This window comes from Netta rufina (assembly GCF_964035555.1).
Source record: "Netta rufina genome assembly, chromosome: 1".
In the NCBI taxonomy this organism is placed as follows: Eukaryota; Metazoa; Chordata; class Aves; order Anseriformes; family Anatidae; genus Netta; species Netta rufina.
In genome coordinates this window covers 64,063,502-64,077,385 of record NC_140123.1, presented here as the reverse complement: position 1 = coordinate 64,077,385, position 13,884 = coordinate 64,063,502, and the positions used below count along the sequence as shown (strand labels likewise).

At 38.8% G+C, this 13,884-nt stretch overlaps 1 protein-coding gene across 2 annotated transcripts in view; it reads right to left on the bottom strand.

The window, feature by feature from the left end:
• Positions 1-13,884, bottom strand: part of EDAR (ectodysplasin A receptor) — a gene marked incomplete at both ends in the record, with an annotated part of 58,421 nt that overhangs the window by 1,871 nt on the left and 42,666 nt on the right. The window contains 5 exons of one of the 2 annotated variants that reach the window (XM_084306426.1): positions 2,987-3,146; positions 3,897-3,969; positions 4,207-4,281; positions 4,369-4,497; positions 5,633-5,719. In XM_084306426.1, coding sequence (XP_084162552.1) covers positions 2,987-3,146; positions 3,897-3,969; positions 4,207-4,281; positions 4,369-4,497; positions 5,633-5,719 — 524 coding nt within the window. The remainder of the gene's footprint in view (positions 1-2,986; positions 3,147-3,896; positions 3,970-4,206; positions 4,282-4,368; positions 4,498-5,632; positions 5,720-13,884) is intronic. The other variant, XM_084306427.1, reaches the window with a different exon arrangement.

Sequence of the window (13,884 nt, the reverse complement as noted above, 5' to 3'; positions counted from 1 at the left end):
TTTTTTCAGTCACGTGAGTAAACAATTGGCAGAGAGCAGTACAAAACTGCTGGGAGATCCTAATTTCATGGCTCAAGGGGTTATCACATAACATCCTGAAGGGTCTCTTTTGAAGCCTTATAGAGCAGGACACGGCAATTCAGTGAAAAGTAAACATATTTCTGCTTTTGCTTTCTGCTGCTAGAGATCTTTCTTTCTGTCCTTTTATGTTGTTTTAGATCATTGACTTTTCTACTCTAAATGTTTTTGTGTTTTATTTCTTTTTCAGACTGAAGCAACTCCTGACAATGAGGACAAATTCAATACCACACATGCAAGCAATTAATGCAGGGATTCCCAGGTAAACCAGGACAGGACTGGCCACGGGGAATTAAATTCAGACTGCTATTGCCTTCTTCCAATAATGTAAGAGGGCTGTAGAGGAGGGGATCTTCTTTTTCTGTCACTTGACATAGAGCTGCTTGCTGCGTTACTGATTAATTATATATTTTCTTCCATGACGTATTGCCTGGGTGAATCCGAAGGATTTTACAGATAGATAAAAAAATCAGTGACACTTTAGACAGGGAAAATCTGAGGTCCAGGGCGCTGCCGTCATTTTTGACCATCATTTTTGACAAGAAAGAGACTCAGACTGAAAACCCTGACATTTTCCAAGCTGAAAATGGACATTTTGATGTGGTTTCACTTAGCAAATATATTCTCAAGGTTTGGCCTTGGATTCAATGCGGATTGAAAACAAATGTCAAAATGTCATGAGTTCTCAAGGACTGGAATTGTCATCTCCCTGCCAGCTCTCATTAGGACTGAGCTTTCTGAAAAGCTGTCATTTTGGTAGGACTCTAGTATTATCTCCACAAATTCACCGCTTTTCACTGCAAAACAGAATGAAGAAAGCTCTCTCTTGTTTATTTATTTATTTATTCATTTATTTATTTTTGAAAGATTTTCCTCATTTTATGTGGGCTCTAAAGGACAGGGCACATCAATTACTTGGATTAATAGACTTGCAGCTGGAGACAGCAAACTGGCTGCTCCACCCGACGCCTGTCTCACAGCATGCTGTATTGCAGGGAAATGCAATGCAGACACTGGCTGTTCTTCACATATTCTTCATATAATTTACATTAATCATTTGGCTGCTACTGTACACTTGGATTAGCTGTTTCAGAACCTAATAGATTTTATTTTTTTTTCCCCATGGGATTTATTAAAATTCCTCTTAAGATAATGATTAGGTACCTATTTTCATTCTCCCCTCATTTTTAGGGCAAAGGGGGAGGTTAAAGAATTCCAAGCCTAAAAAGAGTTACACAGGGTGATCTTTTTGCCTGAGCCAGAAGATGGAAATTTGTAAAGCTTACGCTGGGAGCAAACAGGTAAATTTGGGTCTGATGGTCCTCTGTGTTGTAGCTCATTCCATTATGTTTTTATTGTTTTAACCAGGGAAGAGCAACCTTGGAAAAGAACTGGCCTTTAACTTTCTCCACCCCTCTCCAGTAGCTGCTTAATACTCTTTCCAGTACTAGAAATGTTATTTAATCTCTAGCTTCAAGCAAATTACTGCTTTTCTAGCTTCTGGCAACTGGCTTAGTTGTAAAATCTCAGGTACAGAGTGGGGGATCTTGATGCAATCTGCACTTTCATCGAAAACTTTGTCTTCAGCCTTGTCAGTAGGCTTCAGTCCATTAACAGCATGTTAGGACAGTAGGTCTGGGAGAAATAGCTCATGCTTCAGATGTCCTTATAAGCTATCTAAACTACTCAGGAGAAGGTATCTACTATATATTGTCTTTAGAGATGATTATTTTCTTATTAAAAGTTCTAATTTCATGCTTACCCAACTTCTGTTACCCAATTTCAAGCAAGTGTATGCAGAAGAGTGATAAAGTTGGATATATACAGAGACCTCAGACAACTGAATTTTAAAATATGAGCTTTGGAGTAGTAAGTAATTTTCAGCTAGCCATAACTGATTGCAAATAGAAAAAACATCTTTCTTGGATTAAGACTTTGAGTGTCTGGTCTCAGCTGAAAAACGAGCTATTTTAGAAAGTTTAAGCTGAAGCATCCCAGCAAAGTAAAACATGCAAACATGAAAAGATGTATTTTCAAAACTACTTAATTCTTAAAAAAAAACAACGGATGATATTAATGATGCATTGTTCTCCTAGCTATTGCCAATTTTAATTATTTTTGAAGTTCTAAAACATAACAAATATCTGAGCAGACACTTTATTTTTAAGGAAACATTCATTTTAATATAAACTAAATAGTTGTGTGGGTGAGGGAGTGCCTTAGCGATGCCTTGAAATAGTCTAAGATAAAATGCCTTCAGCGATACAGATTCAGCAGGAAGAAATGAAGGCCTTCTACAGCAAAACAGTGCATTTATGTTGCCCTTCAGAGCACAGGAATGACCTTCAAAACACATATGTATTTTTGAAATGTAAAAAAAAAAACACGACAACAAGCACAACACTGGATGTTGTTGAAAATTCAATGGCATAGAAATACTAATGAGTTAAGACAGGCAGATGTTGTGCTACAGTATGAATCCAGCAGTGCTGCTACATTATTTTATTTTTCTGCAGTAAACGTAGCTTTGGGGTTAATTATATTAGCATTAGCTATATTGGTGAGTTGCAGTTTGTTTTTTGTTTCTTCAGACTATAAAACATAATTCTCTAAAAAAGCAAAGCTATGACTCTTGTAGCAATCTGCTTTTCAACACTGGGCAGTATATACACATATGCACTTACACTCTCTTAAATATTGAAAGAATATTATATGCCATTATGCAAATGAGACTGTAATAAAATTATGTGTATAAACTCTCTTGTAACTTGTAAATTAGACTTGTCTTCATTACAATGCATTTTTGTGGTGATAGTTTGTAAATGGTTTTCTTAAAAAAATCAAACATAACAACAATAAAAACAACACAGAAAAAACTGTCAATTTTTAAATCTCAAAGTAGCCTTACCCCAGTCGATTTATTGTTTGTAGAAGATTTATCTCTGGCCAAATGCACTAAAGATAACAAGCATCTCTCTGGAGTCCCTTGCTTGTCAACTGCAGCTTCTTCATCACTATCCATGCTACGACTTAAAAGTCGTTCATTCTCAGAAGATGCATCGTTTTCACTGTAAAATGAACGATAAGGTTATCTTAGTGATGCCTCTTGTGGTTTGACTCCAATTATTTCCTTTTTGCTATCCAAGAGTAATGGAATAAAAATGTTTTCAGTTTTAAAAAATGCCTTTCCCCTGAATTCCTGTAAATGTAACTACATCCACCTACAGAAGATATATGTTCAATGCTCACCAAGCTGCACAATTATGCTCATCTTACAAGAATCCCTTCATAGAAGGATTTTCCACTGGGGACGCTATTAACCTAACTGGAGTTGTGTTATCCAGCCAGGTTTGGCTGCCAGGCAGATCCAAGGAGATGAAAACTATCACACGGTGCCACCCAGATGATGCTATAGAAGAGGGGTTCCCTTAATGGCCTGGAGAAGTTATTTCCGCTCCTCCTGGCTGGAAGTGAGTGGGGAGCTTACCGAGGCATTATGTGGGTAAGTGACACTCAGATCCCCTTAATGGGCCTCACAAAAGAGGAGACAGCCCTGAGAACTGATAAACTGGTCACAGGTACTAATGAACGGCTCAAGGTAATGTTTTAACACATGGTGGCTGTGATCACCTTTTCCAGAAACTCTATTACCTGTGGCTGTCCCATTGACACATTATTCCTTGGTCTACTAGACTTGAAATTTTGGTGCAGATTATTTGCTTTGTTCTACACGGATTCCTCTGTACCAGGATGAGTGGTGACTATGTCCCTTCCCCACTTCAGTCAAAGGTATGGAAGTATGTTTATTTTTTGCTTACCTTTTAGCAGCCTTAGCTGGAGTTGCTGTAAGCTTTTCAAACTCTTCTTTCTCAGAGAATATCACAACATTATCTGCAGATCAACAGAAATTTAAATTGGCAATGAGTATCCAAATTGGTGTTTTGTCTCTGCTTTAGCTACTGCTATCATAGGATGAAGTGGCATTCTGGAAGTACAAAAGCTATTATACACAATCATTTCGTAAATGGAGAAGGAACGGGGGAATTGTAATTAAGAGGAATGCACTAATTGCACTTAAGCTCAATGTTAGAAAAAGGATAGAAAAAGCAAAATTAAAGCAACTTATACCTTGCACTTCTTTCTTCTCTTCTTGTGTATTAGCCTGAGCTTCAACATTTTTTACGGAGTGGCTCTTGCAACAGGCTAGAATGTAAAGATGCAACAGTAATTATTCTTAGAAGCTATCTAAAAATAGCATTTTCTGCTAAAATTTGTTATGCTGAAAATTACCTTGAGCAGAAGGTTTTGTTTTCACAATGTAAAACATGATGATGAGGACAATGGCGATAGCCATTATGAATATAGTAGACATTGCAATTATAAGAGCTGTAGCCAGATGTCCTTGTCCTGAAAGGTCTGCTGGAAAAGCAAAGAAATACTTTGTAAAGAAGCAACTCTTCAGATCAGAGAATAGTTACCAGTTTAGTCTGCTCTACACTTATATTTTACATACTCGTTTATTTGATCTGAGTCCTGGTTACTTGTTAGTCATTGCAAAACCAAGTGCTACTTCTCAAATGCAAACTAATGAATAGGCTTTCAAAACGGTGACATTTGTGCTGCAGGAAATAGTTATCAGTATTCATAAAAAATACCTGATTGCACGACCATCCAAAGATATATGAAATTGTATTATTTGCTAATAATATAGGAAGCTATATGTAAGGAGTAGCAGCCTTCAAAAAAGTGAATTCTCAGAAACAGCATCAAAAAGAAAGAAAAACAAACAAATAAACAAAAAATAAATGGGACAAGAACTAAAAGTACTTGATAACTATAGCTGCCTCAAACGCTTTGCAATAAGAAGGAGAACACAATGCACATGTGGAATAAGTGTTGTGTTTTTTTTTTCTAACAGACTTAAAACACAGCATGGATGCTGGGTGAATTTAAAATAAGGTATGTGAAAAGGTAGAAGCAGAATTACGGTGAACAGCTATTAGAATTGAAAAGTCATGAGAGGATGCAGAAAATGACAAATATGTTAAAAGGCATGAAAACTAGCTTTTCTGAAAACAATCCTCAAGAACTTGTTTACAGACAAAATCAGGTCTGTATCTCAGTAACTGTGTTCTTCCTCCTGTGTGTTCTGTTCTGATGTTCAAATATTTTAAAAACCTAATCATACTGGAGAACGGTTTATGTTGGCTCAATGAGAGACTGACTATATTTGTGTATTAAATTATTTTCACCAGTCTAACCTAGGCTTTGCTGAGGCATAAGGTGGTGTCTGTATGGCTGCACATAATGAGCTAATTCATTGCTGGCATTACCCCGCACAGTCCAAGACCATTTTAAGTCCATCCTTCTGAAGCAGGAGTGTTGATTAACCAAGGACTAAAAAATTATTCTGAAATGTTTTTAATAGCAATTTTAAAAATCTGGAAAGAGTGGCAATGAAATTCACAATAGATATTATCAGTTCAGTTGCACTTTGTTGATGTTATTTTCAAGACCGTGAGCAGCTGCATTAAATTTATGGATGCCTTCTTACCTTTGTGAGCATGCTGGTAAGGTGAAAAAGTACTTGTGCCAGATGTGCTCGGGAAAATGGCCGAAATGCCAGAGGTAGCCCCTGCACCTGCAATATAAACAGAAATGCCATAAACTTCCACAGTCATTTCATCTCTTCACAGCGGTATCTTGGCCCAGGTAAACAGCCTTGCCTTAGCTTGATTGCATTTCCTGTTCATTAGCAAAGAACCCATGAATTCACTGTGGCTTTTTGAAATGTCACTAATCCCAGCGTGCGTGGCTGGCATGTTGAAAATTGTGTTTAAAATACATTTTTGCATAGCATCTAGAGGGAGGGGAAGAAATAAAAGCTCGTGAACTGTTAGGAACTTAGAAGAAACTCATCAAATTAGTGCTTCTGACAGGTATCCTTCACTATAGCAAGACCACCATGAAAATCTGATGTTAAACAAACCTTCACGACCCCATAGGAAAACCTAGGAAAGGTGACAAACAAGAATGTTGAATGCCTTTCTGTTCCATGGAGCTGTACCATAGAAGGAAATACGATTGTTTCTGCAATCTAGCTGGATAACATGTTTCTTACGATTCCTTCTGTCAGTCCAGTCAAATCTATGTCCTGGGGGGTGGGGGGAATCTACAAAACCAGTTAAATGAAGAATGTAAAGGACTTCATACCAACAGAGTGAGATTGTCCAGTAGGGCTTTTCCATGTCTAAATTCTACAGCTAAGTTTAAATGTGTTAGTTTATGTTTTTATTAATCTTTCAGGTGGTGTCTTACACCAAATTTTCAAAGCAGTAAACCAAGTCATAAACTAACATCTTTTCACAGTACTAGACAATACTGAATGTTATTGGAAATAACGTTGTTGATCTGAGGGCTGTATTAAAATACAGATGGTGCTGAAATAGAGTTCCAAAAGAGGCGTAAAAACATTGGGGTTGGAAGAAAACCTTCTCTTGAGTCATTTTTCACATAATTGGTAAGCAGATTGTGCAAACAGCTACCATTGACAGCAACTGAAAACCATTTTCTAGCTGGGAGGGGGGTAAGAAATCCCTCCTGCTTTATATTAGCTGTGCATGGAAAAGGTCCAGTGATGATAATTAAATTCAGCAGACCTAAAGCCAGAAGACTGTCCCAATCACCTGGTGAGATACACAGAGCACATGGCTCAACAAGCTGGTGTGGCAACTAGAGTAGCTGGGAACTCACCAAGCCATTATTTTGACCTAGTAAAGAAATTCAACCCACTAGGTAAAGTTGACAGGAAATTAAGTGGCCTGGAATGGTCTGAGAAATGTTCCGTGGTTAAGAACAAAGAAATAGACATGCTCTTCAAATTAAGACAAATGTTTTCTTAAAAAAAAAAAAAAAAAAAAAAAGTATTACCTAACATAAAACATGGCTGCATGAAGTGAATGAGAAATGTACGCCCCTTAAGTGGCCACAAAGTATGAGTTGCAGATGTTTTCAAAAGAGATTTTCTTTAACAATGGTAAAATTTCTTTCAAACTTCATTTCTTGGAAGGAAATGGACTCATTTATTATAATTGCTTTTTTGAAACTGAAGAAGTGTTTTCATGAAATTTTAAACACACTAATTTGTTAATTCAGTATTATGCAAATGTCAGGCAGATTATGCAAATTATGACTTTGGGTTCTTCTCTGTGACAGAGTTGGTTCTAGGAAGAATTACTCACAAGCTCCAGAACCTGCAGTGTAGCAGTGGAGCATCTACGTATCAGTGGGTGAAGAGGTCATCTGTGTATAATGGAGTTAATGAGAGAGAAGTTTTCAGCAATTCTTCATAAAACTGAAATGAATCACCCTTGGTCTCAACCCATCTATTTACTCATCCCAGCTGGACAGTGGAAGAAATCTAGAAAATGGCCAATGCTGTAGCCAGAGACGTGTCTGTTCTTTCATGTCCACGGCTACCAGGCTTTTGCCTCTTCTTGCCACCTCCCCCGGCAAACCTAATTACAGGCAATTGCAATTCTGTGCAATTCTTGCAAGCTGCAACAAGTCAACAATAGCTTTTCTCCCACTGCCTTTCAATTAACACAGGCAAACTGCTCTGCTTTGTCTGCTAGCAGTTTATCTAACAAGCTTGAGCTCGTCTCCCTTATAAGCAAGTTTTATCACACTCCCTTTTCCTTCACTCCAAACATGTATTAGTTGTATTTCTGCCTAATCAATCCTTTAGTCACTTGGTATTTTTAGCGTATTAGGTATTGTTAGCAATGTTTTTCATCTGTGAAAGGAAGGAGAGCCAAGGTGGGAAGTCATGCAGCAGCACATAACAGGAGAGGTAATGGGGAAGGTCATCTGGTCCTCATTCAGCATCATTACCATGCTTCACCCAGTTCTACCTCATCAAGATACAGCCTCTTTCCCACCCCAAACACAAGCTGGAGCCTCTCCAGTGCACAAAGGTGAGCACCTTCAGCTTTGGAAGAGCCTACGTGCAGAATTTTCCTTCACTTACATGGGAATGGGACTACATAGTTTGTTCTGTGCTACGTATCAAGATCTGGGTTGATGCTACAACGCGATGGCCTCTTACATACACCTATGTGGGAGTTAGTCATTATGCATATTTTAAGCCTATTATCAAATTTAATAATTTGGCTTATTCATTATGAGCCAAGATAGTTCTTTAGATGTGGCTTAGAAGCAAGCGCCAATTAATGCACCTGCACTACAAGGGGAACCAAATATACCAGCTTCTGCAGAATTTCAGTTCATGGCATTTTTGCACAGGCAAAAAGAAGCAAAACTTGTAGTTGCTGCTTTTTCCCGGTCCGGCAGCATACCATGACTCCAATGTCAGTTGTTCCTACACATATCCAGTTTTGCATCTAGATCACATTATTAATTCTGGTTCCAATACAGATGACACTTACATAATCTACAAAGACTTAGATACAGCTCAGAAAGAGACATCCTAAAGTGCTAGAGTGCAACATATGGAAACAACTCTGTTTTAAGCACAAAAAAAAAAAAAAAAAGACTGATGGCTGTAATATAGCTGTGCAACAGAGTGGTTTATATTCCTAGACACCTGTAAGTAATATTGTAGGAATGTGATAAAGACATTAAGAAAGATGGTTATCACTGAAGCTTTGTCAGTTTTTGCATTAGAAACATTTTTATTAAGAAAAATAAATAAAAAATGGCAGTAATTTTTTTTTGTTTGTTTTGTTTTGTTTTGTTTTGTTTTGTTTTTTAATTCAAAAGATAGTTTTAATTTAATTTGCCAGGCAGCCAGCCTTTCGTCCCCATAGTGAAGAAATGCAGGGCAGTAAAATAATATTTTCATTTTAAAGGCCCGTTCTGCTGTGTGTGACAGGACCATTGCAGCTGTTTGTGTATCTCAAGGCAGATTTACAGTAAGAAGTGATGAACGAAACCGCCAGATCTGTGGGAGGAGGAGGGCGCAGGGAGGGGAGGTTTTGCCAACATGCCCTCTCACAAGTGTTTGCGCCTGAATGAAATCTGGTGCAGTAGGAGACCATATGTGTTTCTGACTTACACTGCTGTAGGTGTCAGCTTACTGGTCCCAGCAAAGGAGTGCTGCTCACAGCCAGCAACAGCTTTTTTTGGTGAAGTTTATTTAATACTTAATGACAGATTATAAAAATACACAAAGTGTGTACGCAACAGACTATCAGAGTGATCCCGAAATAAGAAGCGTTTTAAAAACGTCTTTATGCGTGTATGCGTTTGCTTCTTGCTACTGAGAGCAGCTCGCTTTCTCCTGATGAATCCCTCTCCTCACAGCCACGGTCCATTTATGAATGGCAATCCATACTCGTTACTGCCAGCCGAGCTGTGCCTGCAGCCACTGTGACCATTTTGAAGGAGTGAAGTAAGACAAAGCACACGCTGAAATAAATAACTAGCAGCCTGAAATATGAGTCGAAAAATATATTGTATTTAGTCGAAATTCGATAAAGGTAGAAAGTTTATTCCTGACAAAGTAATCGGAAACTAGATTATAATGGAATCTAGTCATAAATAAAGACCTAGATATTTTGAAAGTGCAGGTCAGAATGTTCAAATTAATGTAAATGTCTATTCAGATACGTACATGAAAGGTTTACTTTCAAACCTAAGCTTACAACACTTCATATTGAAGCCCTATACACTTGGAAAGTCATGGAAGCTGAAGCAGCTGTCAAAATCAAGCTACTTTTTAAGGCTTCTACGTATGAATTTAGCAATCAGACATCAGCCAACTCTAAAAACATTGCAAATCACTAATAACAGAGAATATCCCAGACAGTGGAAGACTGCTTGACTGCTTCTGATTTTACTGGCTGTTATTTTCAGGAGACATACAGAATACTGTAAGGCAGGTCACTCTAATATTTACTGTAGCTGCAGGTACATATTTCAGCAAGTTTAGGTATTTTTTATAGCAGGCAGAATGAGAAGCAAATCATTTCTCTAGTGTGAACCCTCTACAGATTTTGATAGCAAAATTCCTGCAGTCTTAAATTTTAGATCTGGTCATTCTCACTGCAAATAACCACTGCTGCTCAGACACCTAAAAATAAATACTTTATGCTGTCATGCTCTCTGTAATGTCTTTTAACTGTTTCATTTCTCTCTCCTTTTATTTTGCTGGGAAGTGGTGTGATTATAGGATGTGTAGCCTTAGACTGACAATTTATTTACATCTACTGTAGTTTTGTTTAGGATTCACTGAGAGCTTTAATTGTATGGGTATGTCATAAATACATGCAGCATGAATTAAACTCAGCTCTGGGAATTAAGCGTTGCCATCTCCTTCTCTGTGCAACACGAAGGGAATAACAGCAGTATAGACCCTGCTGCAATGTCCCTGAGCAGGGACCCTGAGGAGTTTTTCTCTCATATGCCTCTGTACATTGGTAGCCAGTTTGTGCAGGTGGTGAAATGCTGTGGCCCTGCAGGTTTGCAGCAGGCTCGTGAGACGGGACAGAGCAATGCTACAGGCACCTGCAGCCTCTCCCGGGGTTTGTGGTCCTCCAAAGTCCTCAGAATTTTCAAGTGGGCTGCAGTGTGACCAGATTACCTCCTGCGTGATACGTGGGCCCAGCTTTCCCAGCAGTTCAAGAGAGCAAACCCTGTGCTTGATACTCAGATCCCTCCCCTTTAAGGTTTATGGCTGAGGCTGGCCAATTTTGTCCTAATATTAGGTTCCTCTCCTAATATAGGCAAGCCCTGAGGGGATGAGAATAAGGCCATACCACCAGTGAACAATAAAGCACTGCCTTCAACATTTCTCCCATTCCACATGTGAAGAGGAATGGGGTGTTCAGAGATCAAACAACTCAAAAAAAAAAAAAAAAGTTTGTTAGCTCCAGCTAACAAGCTTATTCATTTGTAAGCATAATTTGAAACAGAAGGAAAATGTCCTGATGTTGATCATATTACAAAAGGACAAAACTGGCAAGGAAAGAAAATTAGCGATATTACAAAGAATGGGGAGTTAAAATAAAAACCTATGGAATAATTATTTTTCACTAATGCAAGTGCTGTTGGCATTAGGCTTGTTTGTGTTAAACATTTCAGTTAAGGAGTCTGATCTCTCAATCCTGCGCACATGGGTATAGCAGTGACCACTGATTAGAGCTTGTCTGAGATGTCAGCCCGTTAGTAAATTGTTCTTTCTCATCTGTTCAGTTGTTTTTGAAGTTCTAACGAGACAACAATAAAAATAATCTTTTATGTTTCCAGATGCCATTTACTCTTTGGTAATTCAAAAATAACTTCACTACAATTGTTTTTCTTTGTTGTTGTTCTTTTTTTTTTTTTTTTTCTTTTCTTTTTTTTAATTTTGCTAAGCCATCGCTGGCATATGTTAGACTTAAAAACTTACACAGGTTGATCATTGCAACCATCTTCACGTTTACGGCCAGGCAAAAAAAAACAGAGGAATTAAAAATGTTTTGCGTCCATGCACACATAAGAATGCATAGAGGAAGAAAACCCTCAATCCATTGCTGAAATTCCCAAAATCAATAATTTGTGAGTGGAGAAGCATTTGCATATTTGATGTAATTGTGTAAATACAACTTCAAAATATAATGTTCTTTGAGTTTTTGTAACAGGGTTAGATTTTGTTTTCCTCCATCACTTTCGAACTGGAATGGCAAATATCAAAGTTTGAGCAGAGGAGCAAAGTTATAAAATGGTTGAGAACTGCAGCTGTGCAAAGATAAAATCTCTTCCAGCAGTGTCTGTACCTCTGTGCCAGATAAACTCTTCGTAGCTTAAATCTTCTGTCTTTTGCATATATTTTTACATTGGATAAAAGAAAACAAAACAAAACAAAAAAACAACCCTACATATTCAGAGGCCTCAACTGACTCCAATGCCAGAGCTGTTGACAGCAAAGCCAGCACCATTAACTGTGGGAAGCCACATCTTAAAGTGGTTTGGTGCTCACTACCTGCAGTGCATCATCCCCCAATTTGCATAGGAAGCCTGCATCCAGTAGCTCTGCATCCCTTATTCTCTGCAATGCTGCCAGTTATCACAGAGGTATCATATCCTGGCTAAGCGTTGGCAAGGGTCACTGGTGGCTCATGATTTCCTTCACAGGCAGCTGAAGGTCTCACATCTTTGATGTTTTGGCATTGTGCCCCTCTGGCCTTAGCAAGCCAGGCCTGAGGCTTCTACACATTAGAACCGAAGATCCCAAAGTCTTACACATAGGCATTTCACAGTGCCCAGGAGATGAATAATTGCAATCTTTATGGTGATGTTGACTCCTTTCAAGAGACAAACTCTTTCCCAAGTAAGAAAATGCTTTCCTCTCAAATAACTAGTGAGAGGACTAGAGGGAATGGCCTCAAGTTGCGCCAGGGGAGGTTCAGGTTGGCAATGAGGAGCCATTTCTGCTCAGAAAGAGCAGTCAGGCACTGGGACGGGTTGCCCAGGGAGGTGGTGGAGACACCACCCCTGGGGGTGTTCAAGGAGAGGTTGGGCCTGGTGCTTAGTGACATGGTTTAGTGGGTGACACTGGTGGCAGGGAGATGGTTGGACCGGGTGATTTTGGAGGGCTTTTCTAACCTTAAAGATTCTGTGGTTCTATAGCACACATCCTCATGCCCACGTAAGCACACTCCTTGCCCTCTACAAGCACTTTTCCCACAAGCCACCACTGAATACTGACATCTCTCAAAGACCACAGAAAATTATTGCTTTTATCCTTCAGTCCGGAGAGAGATTTTCAACACTGTAATCTGGTGATATGTTTATCTCAATTAAATATCTGACCTATACACAAAATCTCCCTCTCCTCCCCCTCTGATCCATTGTACTTGTGCTATTTATATCTCAAGTCCCTTCAGAAGAAAAAAATAAAGGTGACACAGGCTCATCGGGGAATCTCTTTCTCACTTTCCATACTCTTTACACTAATGTTTCCAGATGCTGGGACACAGGGCGTTCATCTTGTTTCCTCAGCCATTTCAAGGTTTATTGACTGTTTAGGAGATGAAAGTTGCACAGCAGGCTCTTGGAGTTGAAAGTTATTTGTTTACCCTTTGATCAAAACCAAATACTTTTCTGCCAGACAAAATGTACAGTCAGGCAAAGTCTTTGAGTAGGTTTCCCTGCAGCAGCACACATACCCAGCTTAGTTTGTGCTCTATGGCCCTGTGTAACATGGAGCCCAGATGAGGTAGATATACCCCAGTGAGGTATTTTCGCACCACTGTCCTTCAGTCCTGACTCAAACCTAATGAAGGCCTAAAATGGGATTTGTCTGCCCTATTTTTTTTTCCTTAATCTAGAAGAAAAGTATTAAAGCCAGAACTTGTCACACCCAGCTTCCTACTTTGAAGTAATTTGCCAGCCTTTTTTCCTTGCCATCTTTTGGGTCAACTCTCTCCAGTTGTGTGCCATACAGAGGAGTATTTGGATAAAAGGCAGCTCTGGGGAGCAGCACCCTGGCAAGGTTTCAGACATCATAAACCAAATTACCTGAGCTTAGTGATTTGAGGGATTTGGATTTTCAGAACCTTTCTGACCCATTGAACAATTGTAATCAAATGTGTTTGGTTTCACGGACCTGATTAAAATGGTTATGTTTACTCTTTGTATGGCTAACATTTTCGACATAAATATTCAGTCAGTTTGTAGGTTGCCTAAATTCCTCCCAAAGATAGTATATTTGTTCTTGTGTTTATGAAGTTAAAAATGCATGTGGTTAATCCCTTGTGCAATTGACACTTTCCTTGCAAAAGTAAGCACATTATATGTGGTATC